Consider the following 16,733-nt stretch of genomic DNA (forward strand, 5'->3'; position numbering starts at 1 on the left):
ATTATAAAAACAACTAACAAAATTAGCTTTCTTGAGAATTTAGAAAACTTTGGTATAGTTTTTTTTCATTATTATTTTAAGTAAGCTCTTTTCTTGAAGAGGAAACTGTTGCCAGATGAAGCCTTAGTTTACTTTTGTTCCCACTTTTTAAGTCCTTTCTGAGTTGTAACAGAAAACAGTCAGATGTATTTTAATTATTAAACAATCATGACACCACTCAATAATCAGTAAACTAAAATCGCTAAATTTTTTTATTTGTACTTGTAAGTTTGCAGGCTCGTGGGGCTAAAGCTTGATACGTTGTTGTGCTGTTGTATGTTTACATGTTTCTGGTCTAGCATGTTTATTGGTTCCTTGTGATCAGAGTTAACTTCTCCGCATAAGGACAGTAAGGGATAGGGTCTGCAGTCCAAAAGAACAAATTTCTCTTGTTCTTGTTCCCCTTTGTAAAATACATAATAAATTCCACACTGGAAGTCTTGAAAGAAAATTTTATTCAGTCAAAAACAAACATGTTCAGTTGTGCCAAACATTTGTGAGGAATTAGGTTTCCCAAATTTGAGCATGCAAAATTCACTGTGATAGAAATCCTTCATATAATTCAAACCACGTCACAAGAAGGGCTTAAATTTTTTAAGCCAACCTCCCTCGAGCGCTTATGATCATTTAATACAGATTTATAAACTGCACTGTTGCTGAAACGGATTATTATGGAAAAACTCGGTGTTGAAAACATCACAAAGATATTCTGGAAATAAAATAACAGTTTACTCAAAGGACTCAAGTAATAGCTGGATTGTTCTCCTAATCTTACGGCCTGAAAAATAGGAGATGAAAGGACAAAGTGATAAGGAGATTTGGAATTTGAAAAATAGGAGGTGAAAGGATAAAGTGATGAGGTGATTTGAAGATTGAAAAACTCCAAGAATAAAGGGATCGAGGCAGCAGAATAATCCAAGATATCTCAGCAAATATTTAAATTCTTGTTGTATTTTATCTTCAAAACATATTCAAACATGTTCCTAGAATATAGGAGATAACCTATTTGTTGTGTATAAATACCCTTTACTACATGAGAATCTATCAAGAGATAACCAGTATCTACAATTTTCTCAACTTGTTTCATTTTTCTACACTCAAAGATACTGGTAAGTAGCAAACCATCACAGCAAAAAAATTACAAGATTATCAGAAGGATTTATCCAAGGAAATATAATAGTAAGGTTTGAGATCTGTATAAAATGGCAACTTGTTGATTCCTTAAAAGCACTACTTTTCATTTAGTCCTAGCTTTCATGATGGGCATACTTTTCTTCAGTGAAAACTAAAGTTTATGTTAAAAAGACTTCCGGACTAGCATTTAGTTATCTGATGCAACTGCATGGTTATGGTTGTGATAAAAAGAACCATGCAGAAAACAATTATACAATATGTCAATATCTATTAAGATGCATCAGGGTAGAGATGACCTGAACTTTCAATTTGATAAGCAAATTATCAACAGCTGAGTTTGTGTAGGATGTAAGCAAAATGGATGCACCTCTCATCAACAAAGCCTTCACTGCATGCACCATAGTGGAAGTTTTTCCAGTTCCAGGCATTCCAAGAATAAGTGCATAGTCCTTTGCTGTAAGTATCTAAATAATCAAACGGTCCAACAAGTAAAATCAAGCATTCATAGGTAAGAAACTGCACACGTAAAAGGGTACTGCTCAAGGAAAAGCAGTAAGAGAAGCCTGGAATAAAATTGTAGATTGTTGAATTAAGAATAACCTTGATTATGGCTCTCCGTTGATCATTGTTCAAAATTTTCTCGGACCAGATATATGATATTGCAGGGTCTTGACTGAATACACATCCACTGTCAAATCTTGGGGCCTATATCAAATGTAAAATTTCACTAACACCCACCAAATTGGCAGTGCAAACATCAACTTTGTGATTGAGACATTTTGCAGATCACTTACCTCAAGGTCAACAATCAGCCTCCTTAGATGAGAACTATGCTCGTTTTGTAGAAAAACTTGTATAAGGTTGTATCTTCAAAAAAGACAAGCATTTAGGGTATATTTCAATCATTCTGACAGCAAGAGATACAGCAAGAAGAACAACTGTAACCACATCAAAGAGTAGTGCTGCAAACAAGCTGAGTTGAGCCTACAAAAGCTTAGCTTGTTTGCTTAGAATTTTATCAGGATCGGCTTTTGGCCCGAGCATGAGTCAAGCTCAAAATTGAAGCTCAAGCTTTTGCTTATATTAGAATTTTGTTGATCTTGGCCTTAAGTTGTGCTTATTTATATGAAATACATTTTAAATGAGCATTAAGCAAGCTTCAAAATGAACCTTTTCACAAGATTTAAAATTAAAGTCCATTTTATGCTTGATTTTAGGCCTACTTATGTAGAACATATAAAATTAGTATATTTCAATATATATATATATTCAAGTTCTGAGTAATATAAACGTGATAAAAAATCCTCACGTAAAACACACATTTCAGAATGAACTGCAAAATGAGTTTATAAACAGGCCGCAAGCACACTTGCTCACAAGTCCAAACAAGATGAGCACCCTAAAGCTCAAGCTCAGCTGGTTTATTAAAATGAGCTTAATAATCAAGATCAAGCTTGTTTATGTAACTGAATGAACAAGCTTGAACAAACCCCAATTGAGTTGATTTTCAAGCTGTTGGCAAGTGGCTCTGTTCACTTGCAGCCCCATTAAAGAGATCATTGCTATCATTTAACTACCTCATGATGGGAAATGAAGCCATAACTTCATCCTTATCAATACGCCAGACTTCTCGATGGAGATCTTGAGCACTAGAAGAAGGGCTACCCCCTGGAAGCTTTAAGCGCTTTGAAAAGGAAACCTGAATTTCATGGGTAGTTAAAAAGGCAAACAGAAATTTTAGAACTCAAAGATATGTGGAAAACTATTTAATGTACTGTCATTAATCCTGGAAGGGTGCATACAAAACAGGTACTTCTGCTTATAAAGATGAGAAAAGAACAATATATGTTGCAAAATTCTTACAGTTACATGGGAGCGACTGATATCCATTAGGATCCCACTCGCAACTGTCAGGCAGCCAAGTTCTGTGCTCAGTATCTAATTCAAAGTAGGAGTAAGTGAAAAAACAGATATTCTGTAGATTAGAAATAAATTTTAAAAAAAGCATAAAAGAAAACGTGCAATATTGCTCCAATTAGGGCCATTAAATGAGGAAATACACATTTGAGTCTATAGCACATATAACATGAGATAAAATGATTCTGTATAATTGCTTCCATAAACATTAGACTAATAAAAAATTAATATAAATTCCAGTCAAAGATGACCCCAGAAATTAACAACTAAACAGTACTCAATTAAGCCTGTCTAAGACATTTGGGTTTGCTATACAGATCTATTTTCTCCATTCTGCATTAAAAGGGCTACAAATTTCAATAAACCACAATATTTCATTATCTATCCTTATTACCCCAACAAATATTTAGTTTGGATTCTCTCATATTTACCCTCAATGTGAATAGTATGAAATTGAAAGGAAACTTGAGTATCACATAAAAGAAAGAAGAAAAAGTTCTATTAAATCCCATGGAATCAATTTGCCATGCCAAATTAGAGAAGCAGTCCTAACTCTAATCAGGTCAAATCAAAACTTGGAAAAGTACTTGTTTATATAAAGGCTTTTAAACTGTAGGAAACATTATGCCTCGTATGGAAGCAAACTGAGTCTGAGATCATTACATGTAACTACAGAACACTAGTTCCCTTATAGCCATTTAACCAGTCCTAATAGTACATAACTGGTGGTGTTCATTAGGGACACACAGGAAGCTTAGTATTTTGCTTCTTCCCCCATATTACTTGCTAGGGTGTCAAATGGAAAAATGGCATTTATATGATTCAGATTTATGATAAAAAAATTAAATCTGTATCAAATGTACTATAGTTTAAGTTCTTTTTAACAATTAAATATCCAATAGCTTTTTCCAATATGTAACAATTAGACATCCAATAGAAAAACATAACACAGTATTTTTTTCCTTCGAATAATTCACGCAAAAGCATTTCTTGAAACACATTAGCCAAATTTTTATATCTTGTCCTACCAAAACTCCAAAATCTCAAAAATTCAGTTCATTATATTGGAATTTTCACATAGACAAAAACTATAAATACCCCCCAAAAAAATCTTTGACGTTGCCTTGAATGCTAAATTCACCATTTTGCAATACGAATTTAGGATGGTTGCCAATATGTAAATTGCTAAGGTACTTGCATGTTATTGTGAAAAAATGTTTCCCCCAGTAACTGAATCAGGTTTGGTCCTTTCTATTTATGAACAAAAGCAGGAAACAAAATTGACAATTTGTTTTCAATAATACCTCAAAACATATGAAACAACAGTAAATAGTTTTACATTCAAAGCACATTAAACTTGTACAAACATTATGTTCCATTAAAAACTGTTAAAAGCCCACTTCTATCTATCCACACAAGAAAAGATCATGCAGAAAAAAGGAAGGCAGATAGAAGAAAATATATACCACACGGTCTCCGCTCCTAAGTGTGCAATTCATGTCATCAGCAGCAGCAGAAACAGAACTCAGAGAATCTCCATGATGCCCTTTACCATCAAGTGGAAGCAAATCTTGGCGCACAAATCGATAAATGTACCGGTTACCCTTGGAGCACTTCTTTAGTGGTAATTCATCTGAAGTATCGAGAACAATAGAGCCTAGGGAACCAGTTGATTTTTCACTTCTCAAACTAGAATGCCAGATGCCTTTCTTGACATTCTGAGACAACAAAAAGAAATTGTAACTTACAGAATCAAGCATATGCTATTTTAGGAATTGGCTGTAAGTGTTGTGAACAGTCATCAGGTACCATACCTGCAATTCCTTAGCTTCTAAGTCAACTAATCGCTCCCACTGGTGAAGGAAAGCACAATGCTTACTTGTTAAATGGCAAACAAGTGAGTCGAACATGTCCCCCAATCCACTACCCTCTCTGCTTCCACCATGCACCTTCAGGATTTAAAGTTTATATGAACAAAAATCATACGCACACATTTAATACAGTTTTGAGTTAATAAAGCAAACTAATGAAGTGTCAACAGCTAGGATCACCAGATGTCCTGTCCTGACCATACTCACTTTTGTTCTATACCAAATATTTCGGAACAACAATTGTAAGAAGGTGCTCTTAGAAAAGTAGCCTAATGCGGGAAAAGGTTCAAAGTTGACAAGCCAGGATTAACGAGTCATGTATGCTTGTCTAGACAGCATAAAGTCAGTGACTGCCAGTGCATAATTGTAATTTGATGTGCCAAGGATGAGAGCAACTAGCTGTCAGCTTAATTGGATTGCAGGTTATATAGATTAAATCAGAATTAACAAAGATTGAAGAAAAGGTATGCTTCATATGTGTTTCCAAGTTTAGGCAATCACAATACATCAATTTGTTAAAAATAAACTAATTATGGTTCATTAATGCATTATCTAGTTCCAGAAAATGTATTGTCTCACAAATAAGTAGAATATAATCGTAAATGGGTTAAAGAAAAGTAAATAAGATAGCAACTCGTCATTCATTTACCAATTATCCAGTTAACTGTTTTATAGGCAATTTAATGTTCAGATATCACTAAGCAGACCACCAGATCAGTGACAAAAAAACAGAGGGGTGCTCTAGAAATTTGATCAACTACCTACTCATTTTTAAATTGAAGGCTAAATGGTGTCCCCAATGCCCAAGGTTCCTCAATCTAGAAGGGCTGGGGAGGGTCATTTTTATATGCAGCACTACTCTTAGTTTTAGATACATGGCTATTGGCTGTGATAAGAAAATTCATCCATTTAACACGGTTGAGGTGTCTATGTACTGCTGTATTGTGTTCTTATCAAAAAGGAGAGAACACAATAAGATAAAGCAAAGACCAAAATTGGTAATTTAGTTTATCATTCTCTCAAGAAAGAATACAATCAGATGTACACCTAATGTGGGACTGTCTTAAGGGAGAATTGGACAGGTTTATTGTAGGCGTAGAAGTAGATTTTAGATGTGTTTTTACTTGTCATTATGTTGGCAAATTGCTTCTTTAATTTCTTGTATTTGTGGGTAGTTTTTGTTTTATGTTGGACTTGTATATATCTCTGTATTTTGGATTGTGAGGCAGTTATTTGATACAGTTTCTTAGATTTTCTATTCTCAACTGCTCTTTTCTCTCTCAATTCTCTCTTCTTCTTCCTCTTCTTCTTTGTTTCTTCTTCTTCTTTCAAACTTCTTTTTCTCACTTCTCTTCTGTCCTACATCAACACCTTAGTGCCATTCTAAAGAATCACCCTTGCAAATTTTATCTAAAAGAAGTCAAACCAGAGGCAGCAAGTATACCCTCCAACGATGTGTTATTTTTAGATCATTTTAGTGGAATTGAGTTGTTATAAACCTTTGTTTCCAAAACGTTCAAAGCAAACCTACAATTACAAATTTTTATGCAAATTTTAAACATATAGCAGGGCTTGTCAAGTACATTAGCAATAGGGTACAAGTCCAACACATACCAAATATCAAGAAACAATATGATTAATGTAATTAGTGTTAAATCTGATCACCAGGTCCAAAAGCATTGTAATACTCTAAGAGCCCAAATAAGGGTAGTATATATTGAGGATAAATAAAGAAAAAAACAACACCAATTGGATATCTTTTAGGCTGAATGTAGGCAAAGAACTCCAGGGTTTAGCTTGATTGACCCCCTAGGAAGTTTGCGTAGACCCATTAGGGTAAGTTGTTCCGGTCCTTCCTATCGCTCGATGCGGGATGTTATAGGTGGTATAAGAGCCGACCCTTGGAAAAAGCGGTTCGATGAGGGCGGGGAGTGATGTTGAGGCGTGAGGACTTGAACAAGAAGTGGCTTTTGACAAGCTTCTAGGATGGCAGCCTCCAAAGGGGAGAAAATCTGGAACCAGTTGTAAGGTCGCATGACAAGGACGTCATGTACTCGGGGGTGAGAATGTAATACCCCAAAAGTCCAGAGAATGGTAGTATATATCGAGGATAAGTAAAGAAGAAAATAACACCAGCTGAATACCTTTTGAATTGAATGTAGGCAAAGAACTCCAGAGTTAAGCGTGTTTAAGCTGAGGAACCTCAAGGATGGATGACCCCCTGGAAAGTTCGGGTAAACCCGTCAGGGTAAGTTATTTCAATTCTTCTTATTACTCGATGCGGGATGTTACAAGCATACTCTGCCCATAAATTTCTTCAGTTAATTCTTTGTGATTAGTTATAAAGATAAGGAAGCATGGTGGTCAATTGTTTATAATGTTTTATATGTTCACGTATATGATAATATTTTGTAGGAAATCAAAATAATACTTCCTTCATCCATTGAATGTACACGGGAATCCTCTTATAGAGGAAAAGATTACAACATATGAAAACTATCTATAAGGAAACAATTCAAAAACAAAGAAGGAAATACACATTAAGGTACATATGGACAGAATTTGGAAGTTTCCTAAATGTGATTTAGAAACCATTCCTTAACTTAGGATTGGGAAATCTGCTAATATCCTCATGAATTGACACTCCCCTCAAGCTAGAAAATGGATGTCAACCATTCCCAGCTTTCTTATTAAAACGTTAAATCTTTTCCTAGCTAGCCCTTTAGTCAACACATCTGCCACTTGATTGTCAAATGATACATATGGAATTCGAATTAAACCAGCATCCAATTTTTCCTTGATGAAGTGTTGATCAATCTTTATATGTTTAGTCCTGTCATGCTGCACAAGATTATGAGCAATGTTAATAACTGATTGATTATCACAAAATAGGTTAATAGTACCTTGAACCTTAATCTTCAAGTCTTCTAAGATAATTCAAAGCCACAGAAGCTCACACAATCCAAGGGCCATTGCCTTAAATTCTGCCTCTGCACTAGATCTTAGCACAATAGTTTGCTTTTTACACCTCCAAGACATAAGATTTCCCCCCAAAAACACACTATCCTGTGATGGATCTCCTATCAATTATGGAGCCACCATAACCTGCATCAGTGAATTCTTGCACATTCAATTCAGTTCCAACCTTAAACAAAATACCTTTACCTGGTGTTACCTTGAAGTAGTTTAGGATTTTTCTTACAGCTTGCTTGTGTTCCTCAGTTGGACAATGCATGAATCTACTTACTAGGCTGACAGTAAAAGCAATATCAGGCCTAGTGTGTGAGAGGTATATTAGTAGGCCAACGAGTCTCTAGAAACTCCCTCTATCTACCATTTTTCCTTTTGAATTCTCCTACAATCTAAGATTAGGATCCACAGGTATGTTGGACCCTTTTCCTCCTGCCATTCCTATTTTAGCTAGAAGGTCAAGAATGTACTTCTACTGTGATAGAAAGATTCTAGCCTTCAAGTAAGCCACCTCTATTCCTAAGAAATATTTAAGCACCCCAAAGTCTTTGATCTCAAATTCCTTTGCTAATTTCCCATTTAGAATTTATTGTTCTTCCATATCACTTCCAATTACAACGATATCATCAACATACACTAAGAGTGCAGTAACTTTTCCACCTAAATGTTTGAAGAGAGTGTGATCACCTCTACTTTGGGCGTATCCCATAAACTTCATTGCCTTAGAAAACTTGCCAAACCATGCCCGGGGAGACTATTTATGCCCATATAAGGCTTTTTAAGCTTGCACATTGTACCTATGTCCCTTTTCTGAAACTAGGGGGCACTTCTATGTACACCTCCTCTTCTAAATCCCCATTTAAGAAAGCATTCTTTACATCTAATTGCTACATTTTCCACCCATAATGAGCTGCTAGGGATATAAGAATTATTATTGTTGTCATTTTTGCCACTGGTGTAAACGTCTCAAGGTAATCTATGTCATAAAATTGAGTATAGCCCTTGGCCACCAGCCTGGCTTTATACCTCTCCAATGTGCCATCAACTTTATATTTCAAATTAAATATCCACTTGCAGCCAACTAGAGTAACTCCCTTAGGTGTAGGCACCAACTCCAATATCTGATTTTTATTTAAGGCATTCATTTCCTCTTGCAAGGCTTGATTCCAATTCTGGTCTTTTAGGGCCTTCTATACTGACTTAGGAATACTAATAGAGTCTAATGAGGTGAGGAAGCTTTTGTGTTTTTGAGAGAGACGATGATAGGATAGGTAATCGGTCAAAGGATACAAAGTATAACTTCTAACCCTTTTACTCACAGCAATTGGCAGGTCTAGATCATTAGAAACAAGGCTGAAAAAAGATGAATTTGATGATTGTGCAATTTCAATACCTAGGTTTGATGCTGGTGAGGGCTAAGATTCCACAATCGGCTGCCTCCTTTTGAACACATAAGGAAAAACCTGATACCTAACTGGAGATGGAGGCCTTTGGACTGCTTGCTCAATATATTTCGTAGGTAGAGGGGTAGGATTAGAAGCTGGAAAAATAGGGACAGGAGAAGAAGAAGCAGAACCATAACTAGGTAAAACAAGTGTCCTGGGAGCTGGTGCTAGGTTTGGAAAAGCATCAAAGGAGTCTTAGTCCACATTTTCTCGAGGCTCTCCCAGAGGACCAAGGTGTTGAGAGTCAAAGAAGGACTTAGATTCAAGAAAAGAGACATCTTTGGAGACAAAGAACTTCCTAGTTGGTGGGTGATAGCACTTGTAACCCTTTTGGGTTGGAGAATAACCTAGGAAAATACACCTACGAGCACGGGGATCAAGTTTGTCTTGATGAATTTTGGGAATGTGTACAAAGCACACACAACCAAACACACAGAGAGGAAAAGGAGAATGCAAACAAAAATTGAGAAAAAAAAAAAAAGGATAAGCACTAGAATGGGCTATAATAATTGAGTACTTTAGAGGGGACTCGGTTGATGACATAGGCCGCAGTTAGAATAGCTTCACCCCAATAGGTTTTAGAGACATGATTTTGATGAAGGGTTCTAACCACATTAAGAAGATGTCTCATCTTCCTCTCAATCACTCCATTTTGTTATGGAGTGTTTATGCAAGAAGACTCGTGAACCATGCCCTCTTGTTGGAAAATTGATTCAACTGATTATTAAAATAATATTTGGCATTATCTGTTTTGAATTTTTATATAGATGTACTAAATTGAGTTGAAACCATTTTGCAAAAATAAGGGAAGATAGTACTAATGGTTGCCTTCTCTTTTAATAGAAATACCCAACACATGTGAGTACAATCATCAATAAAGAAACAAACCACCGCCTTAGAACAATTGGTAATTTTGGATGGTCCCCAAACATCCGAATGAACCAAGAAAAAAGGTTTAGATGATAATTTATTGCTAATAGGATAGGACACTCTATGGTGTTTAGACATCACACACATCACATTGAAACATCCTAGGATCTAAAGATATAAACAAATGAGGAAACATAGTTTTTAATAAAGGAAAATGAGGATGAGCTAGCCTATAATGCTGAAGCCAAATGGTGGCAGAGGCTGAAATGGACTGAGATGAGCAAGCAATTGTAGGCTACTTCTCCTTAGGGTGGTCTGCCTTGTGTAGGATGTACAATCCATTGTGCTCCTCAGCCACACCAATCATCTTCCTCGTGGTCATGTCCTAAATACACACATATGAGGATAGAAAATGGCATGACAATTTAATTCCTTGGTTAGTTGATGAATAGATATAAGATTAGTGGCCAAATGTGGGACATGAAGTACTTGTTTAGCTGATAACAAGGGGCTGAAAGTAACTATGCCTTCACCAATAATGGGAACAGTGGTTCCATCAGCAATAACAATCTGTTTAGGGTTTACAAGAGGCTGATAAGTATCAAAAAAAGTCAAGTGAGAGGTCATGTGATCGATAGTTCCTGAGTCAAGAACCCAATTAGTATTCCCAGCAGTTTTCAAGGCAGAAAAACACTCAGTATGCATGATTTTACCTTGTTGGGCAAGAGAGCAAGCCCCATCTTGGATTGTCCTTAGGAAGTTTTTGAGTTTGATCATCTCCTCTGCATTCAATTGTGCAAAATCAGATCCAAGAGAATCAATTTTACCTGCAGATTCAGCTTCCCCTTGGTCTTTGCTGGATAAATAGGCCTGACTCTTAGGTGGCAGACCCTTAAATCTGCCCATCTTGCTCAACACTACTTCTTTGCCATGAAGTTTAAAGCAGTTATCCCTAGTATGCCTGGGCTTTTTGCAATAAGTGCACCATAAGCCTTCACGCCCTGAATTTTTCATTAAACCTTCTGCCCTAAACCGTATCCCTTCTCTATTGCATGACACCATGGCCGAGCCATCTACACTGTGATCTCCTAGCATGGCTCCCCATCTATTTTCCTCACTTCAAACAATGGAAAAAACCTCATTAAGAGTAGGTAGTTTTTCCCTACCAAGAACTTGGATCCTTACTTGATCATACTCCGGATTGAGCCCCGCTAGAAACTCTACTATCCTATCACTTTCCTGAATTTGGTTGAGGGTGGCAACATCCTTGCAACACTCCATTTTGATATCTTGTTAGTGATCTAACTCTAGCCACAGCCCCTTCATCTTATTGTAATATTCAGTTATAGTGGATGCCCATTGCCTTGTCCCACTAAACTTAGTCTTAATCTCAAAAATTATCAAGGCATCTAGGACCTTGGAATCGGCCTACTCACAATCTCCCAAATAGCCCTAGATGAGGTCAAAAACATAAAGTTTTTACTTACCTCCGGCTGCATAGCCCTCCAAAGCCATGACATGATTAATGAATCATCAATATCCCATGCTGAGAACGTGGGATCTGAATCTTTTGGAGGGGTTCCAGTCAAGTGGCCTAGCTTCCCTTAACCTTTGAGGAATGTTCTCACAAGTTGGGACCACTACAAGAAGTTTCTTCCATCTAGCCAGTAGGATGGATGCAAGCCGAGCATATCACTAACTCCTATTAACTACTGATCACTTGGATAGGATTCAACAGAGGTCATGGCCAGAGTGGCTTCGGATATCTCAGACATGCTTTAAGTAACAAGAATTGAGTAGAACCCTTGATCGGATCTAAAGAAAGGAAGGCATCGAACATGAGAAAAACCGGAGACCAGGAAGAATTCCACGACCGAGAAGCAAAGAAGGGTGCACGACAGGAAAAGCAACAATGAAGGTTGTATTAGGGTTCCAGAATAAATAGATCTAAAACCCTAGAGGTGGCGACGCAAAGAAGTGCAATGAAGGCACTATTAGGGTTTGGAAAATATTAGTAGTGGAAGGGAATGCTCTGATACCATGTAGGAAATCAGAATAATTCTTCCTTCATCCATTGAATGTACACAAGAATCCTCTTATAGAGGAAAAGATTACAACATATGAAAACTATTTATAAGGAAACAATTCAAAAACAAAGAAGGAAATACACATTAAGGTACATATGGACAGAATTAGGAAGTTTCCTAAATGTGATTTAGAAACCATTCCTTAATTTAGGATTGGGAAATCTGCTAGTATCCTCATGAATCGACATATTTCTATAATATCTTTAGGCAGGAATTGTATTAAGACGTGCATAAATTATTAAATTGCACATCTACCAATAAGGCTTAAAAATGCCAAATTAAAAGACATGGAGCATCTAGAAACTATTCCAATATTTAACCTCCTCAAATTTAGTCACCAAAGGTGATAGGTGCAGACAAAACTGAAGAAATCTGAAGTGGGTGAGAGAAAATTTGTCCATATATTGGACATAGTTGTCAAAGGTGCACCTATATGCCTCACATGCTTGAGTTCGTGCTTCACCTTACACCTCGTACCTAGACTCCAAGCACCTCTTTGGCCCTTAACGCACCTTGCTCTTTTGACAACTATGGCAATGGCAGGTTAAATATGTGTTGACCTCCCTGTTTATCTGTGTACTTATTTATGTGTCACAAGGAAGAGGGTCGTAACAACGTGCCATAAATGCTGAGACTACGATGTTACAATGTCTGATAAAATTTGGGATAAGGTGGGAAGAGGTTCCAAAGTGTTAGCTGGCATTACTGGACACTGATTTCTGTTTCAAACCAGTCATGCAAAGAATATGGAGCAGAGGAATCATGAGTGTGTAGTCTCCAGCCACCAAATTGCAAAATGACATAGGTTCTCATTCACTCAGTCAAGGAAGGGACTCCCTGGATTGAGAGAAGGATGTTCATGCTTTGGACCATAGTAGGTGGGCATGTACACCATATATGTCATTTTACTTCTGAAAAGCATATCTTTTCCATCCACTTTGTTCAACTTACAGTTCAGCGAGGGAACAGCAAATCCTAAGTAATAAAAGTTGGCAAAGGGTTGCATTTGGGCTTAAAAAAAGGATTGCAATGGCTATTAATTAGTTGATCAGCAACCATCAATTCAAGACTTTTGAACTATTGTACAATGGAGACTTACCTTGTGGTAGACAGAACAAGAATTTAAGTGGCGGCAACCTCTGCATATGCTTGGGTTCTATGCAGGGAGGAAAAAGGTGAGCATCACAATTCAAAAGTTACCCCAATATAAGTAATGCTGAACAATAAGCAAACCTGTAACATTGGTGGCAATTGTTGAGTCATTGATGCTTTTAGAATCTCAGTTGCCAATTCATTCCGACGCATGATCAGCCCAACCAAGTTAGGTCTTTGAACCGCAATTCCCTTTTCAAGGTGCATACACATGCAAACAACTTAATTAAAAGAAAACATGAAGTATGAGTAGAAGCATTTGATTTACCTGTGTCTGATTTGTGTGGAGATAGTATAGAAGGCCATAATCTATGGTCCTCTGGTATCTGAAAAAAGGAACAAGACAAATAAGGAAAAAAGGTGACATATACACATAAGAACATTGCCCAGACTGTACTGACCTCTCAGACATAAGGAGAGTGTACAACATTACTTGCGCAATGTGCTCCGTGGCTGACTGGACAATCAACCAAGTTAGAATAGTAACATGGTTAGGAGGTCAGAAGCAATCAGATGGTATCTAAAAATTCCTTTTTTCAAAATTTAATCGGTCATCAAATTCTTTAAAATAATATACCAATTTGACAACAAACTTGCCTGACCGCTGGTTCCTTTTCCGGTTTTAAATTCCAAAGGCATTATCATTTCATTAGCTTTGTTCATGCCTGAACTGACTTTGACTCGAAGAGATGCATCAATCATCCCTTTCAGCCCATATTTTGGAGCCCATGCCATCTCTTCAATATCGATTACCTACATTTCAACAAGCAGAAAAGCAGTTTATGTAGTTGGTAGACAACAGATGATTAATTTGCAAGTCTGATCCCTTGGATGTAACTGGTAACAACAAATTGCATAGAAGAAACAAGGTAAGACAATGAGCACACTTTTTTTTACATAAAAGCCAACTAGGAGAACATATGTTAGATGAATAAACACTCTAGTAAAAAAAGGTGCAGGCGTGCGCATTTCTACCATGCAGCATTCTATACCTAAATAGGCAATTTATCAGCACATTTAAATCAGTGCCTACCTGTCCTGTCAATATTCATAGTCTCATAGGGAAATTCATGCCCATTCAAAGTCTATTTTATACATTAAGCATAAAGACAGAAAAAAGCAGCAAGAGTAGGAGAGATTCACTACCTCAGTTACTTTAACCTTTTTCGGTCCATTATCAGATCCAAAATCAACACTAGGACTTTTTGAGTCCTGCAAAATCCAATAAACTGTCACCTTCTGAATTTGATGTGTGACGAAACCAATAAGCTTTCTGTTACTAAGATGATTACAAGGCCCGGGCAAGAAAAGCTTGAAACAATTTCTTAAGATGGTTACAGATGTAAATACAATCTATACAAACAAGCAATTATATTTCTTGATACCAATTATACAACATGGAAAGAAAGTATGAACAAGAATCCGTTTTTACACATATGATAATATTCTCCTTATAAACAACTCTCTTCAATTCATGAAGAATAGGACATCATGGCTTACATTCATATTGAGGTCGAGTATTTGGATCAGGTTCAATCATGTTAAGTGAGTTCTTTAATGTGTAAAATGTTTTTTCTTTCTTCACAAATATTATAAGACAGCCTGGCAATGCCCTCATGGACAATTTTCTAACATCTCAGGCTTTGAGACAGTCACACGGTATGATGGCAAAGATATGGCTCTAGGAAGTCCATAGGTTCAAGTCACACTCACACGGTGTGACTTGCTAATGCTATGTGCTTGTGCTACCTGCATCCTGTTCATTGCAATTTTATGTCATTTCACACCTGATTCCCTCTATTTAAATAGGTGGTGTCAAAAGTAAGGGAATGTCAAATGAGACAGAATGATTTTTATTTTTTTTTAGGCAATTGGCAGTGTAGTGGCTTAACATTAACATGTAAGAACTACAATCCAATCAGTTCACAGACAACCCTCCACTCAGACAGAGGGAGAGATATAGATGAAAAGTAAACAGATTCTGTGTAGATAGCTTTCTCCATGTTTGCAACTCCATGAACATATGTCCGAGGAGTTGTCCAACCATGTTACCATCACCAATAACCATTAATCAAATGAGATTTCTAGGTAAATCTTCAGTAAAATAATATTACAGACCTCTGATTCTCTGAAGAGCAGTATCCAATTGAATAGTTTTGGCATTGCTTCATTCAAAATCTTGTGAACTTCATTTTCATTTACTGCAATGTCCACAAAAAGTGGAAGTCAAGAACTTGAAATCAATAATGGAAGTGTTTTGCAGGAGACAACTTCATTCAAAGCATTTAACTCGCAAAATACAAGAACATAGCTTGTTGAATAAGTAGAAGGCATAGTTCACTAATGCTATGTAAATGAAACCTAATGCAGCTGCCAGTGGGAAATGGGAAATTACAGAAAAGTGACATTTTTTAGATCTCCACCTCCACATGCATACAAGCTCTGAATATTTTTCTGGAGCACAATTTTTGCATATTCCTCCAAGAAGTCCTTTGTCAGAACTTCCCTCAATAATCCAGCCTAGAAAAATAATAAACCATTGGTTTAGAAATAAAACCAGAAGACAGAAATGTCAAACTTACATTCTTGAGCTAAATAAAACATGTAAATACAAAGTGTGAACAATTTTAAAAGTGAAAATAGAAAGGATAATACAACCTGAAAAATTTGGTGCAGCAGCGTGCCCATCAATGCCGCAGCTGATTGTTCAGTACATTTTACCCTCTCATCTAGAACAGTTCGCCTTGAGCAACTGAAACTTGCAGCCACCTGAAGCACCCAATTTTTTATGAACAGAACAACCAGGTAAAGAAGCGGGAAACCAGTCAACGGGAATAAAAGTGAGAGCTAGAAGTTATTCATGTTACAAGAATCACAGATCATATTGCAAATCGGGAAAATAACTAAACACAAGATACTTTGGGAAACGGCTAATCAAATTACCCTGGTTCCAGACACCAAAATATCTGGGTGAACAATTAGAAAATTCTTCTCATGATTCACATCACACTTTCTTTGGTCATCAAATTCACCTATGACATGAACTGTGTCCCCAGGTGCAACAACAGTATATAACCTGTCCAGGAAAAAGAACATATTGTTACTTCCCTTGGCATACACTATGCCAAATACAAGCTAAAATTAGGATAGGAAGTAGATTTGAAGAAAATTTCTTGGGGAAGAAAAGGGTAAAAACATCAAAAAGGCCTATTTTATAAACAGACCACAGAGAAAACTAAATAACCTTG

At 36.7% G+C, this 16,733-nt stretch overlaps 1 protein-coding gene across 3 annotated transcripts in view; it reads right to left on the reverse strand.

Annotated features, from left to right (window-relative positions):
* LOC127814129 (DNA replication ATP-dependent helicase/nuclease JHS1) overlaps positions 1-16,733 on the reverse strand; it is a 46,475-nt gene that overhangs the window by 15,272 nt on the left and 14,470 nt on the right. For all 3 annotated transcript variants that reach the window (XR_008026288.1, XM_052355403.1, XM_052355402.1), the window contains exons 8-24: positions 16,429-16,561; positions 16,144-16,254; positions 15,909-16,005; positions 15,604-15,686; positions 14,632-14,697; positions 14,083-14,238; positions 13,887-13,942; positions 13,754-13,811; positions 13,567-13,677; positions 13,433-13,489; positions 4,905-5,039; positions 4,557-4,808; positions 3,037-3,111; positions 2,751-2,872; positions 1,968-2,040; positions 1,774-1,878; positions 1,470-1,637 (exon numbers count right to left, since the gene is read on the reverse strand). Coding sequence is in view for 2 of the 3 variants with exons in the window: in XM_052355403.1 (XP_052211363.1) it covers positions 1,470-1,637; positions 1,774-1,878; positions 1,968-2,040; positions 2,751-2,872; positions 3,037-3,111; positions 4,557-4,808; positions 4,905-5,039; positions 13,433-13,489; positions 13,567-13,677; positions 13,754-13,811; positions 13,887-13,942; positions 14,083-14,238; positions 14,632-14,697; positions 15,604-15,686; positions 15,909-16,005; positions 16,144-16,254; positions 16,429-16,561 (1,858 nt within the window). In the remaining variant the exon portion in view is untranslated. The remainder of the gene's footprint in view (positions 1-1,469; positions 1,638-1,773; positions 1,879-1,967; positions 2,041-2,750; positions 2,873-3,036; positions 3,112-4,556; positions 4,809-4,904; positions 5,040-13,432; positions 13,490-13,566; positions 13,678-13,753; positions 13,812-13,886; positions 13,943-14,082; positions 14,239-14,631; positions 14,698-15,603; positions 15,687-15,908; positions 16,006-16,143; positions 16,255-16,428; positions 16,562-16,733) is intronic.

The sequence above is a fragment of the Diospyros lotus genome, chromosome 12 (assembly GCF_014633365.1).
Source record: "Diospyros lotus cultivar Yz01 chromosome 12, ASM1463336v1, whole genome shotgun sequence".
NCBI classification, from domain to species: domain Eukaryota; kingdom Viridiplantae; phylum Streptophyta; class Magnoliopsida; order Ericales; family Ebenaceae; genus Diospyros; species Diospyros lotus.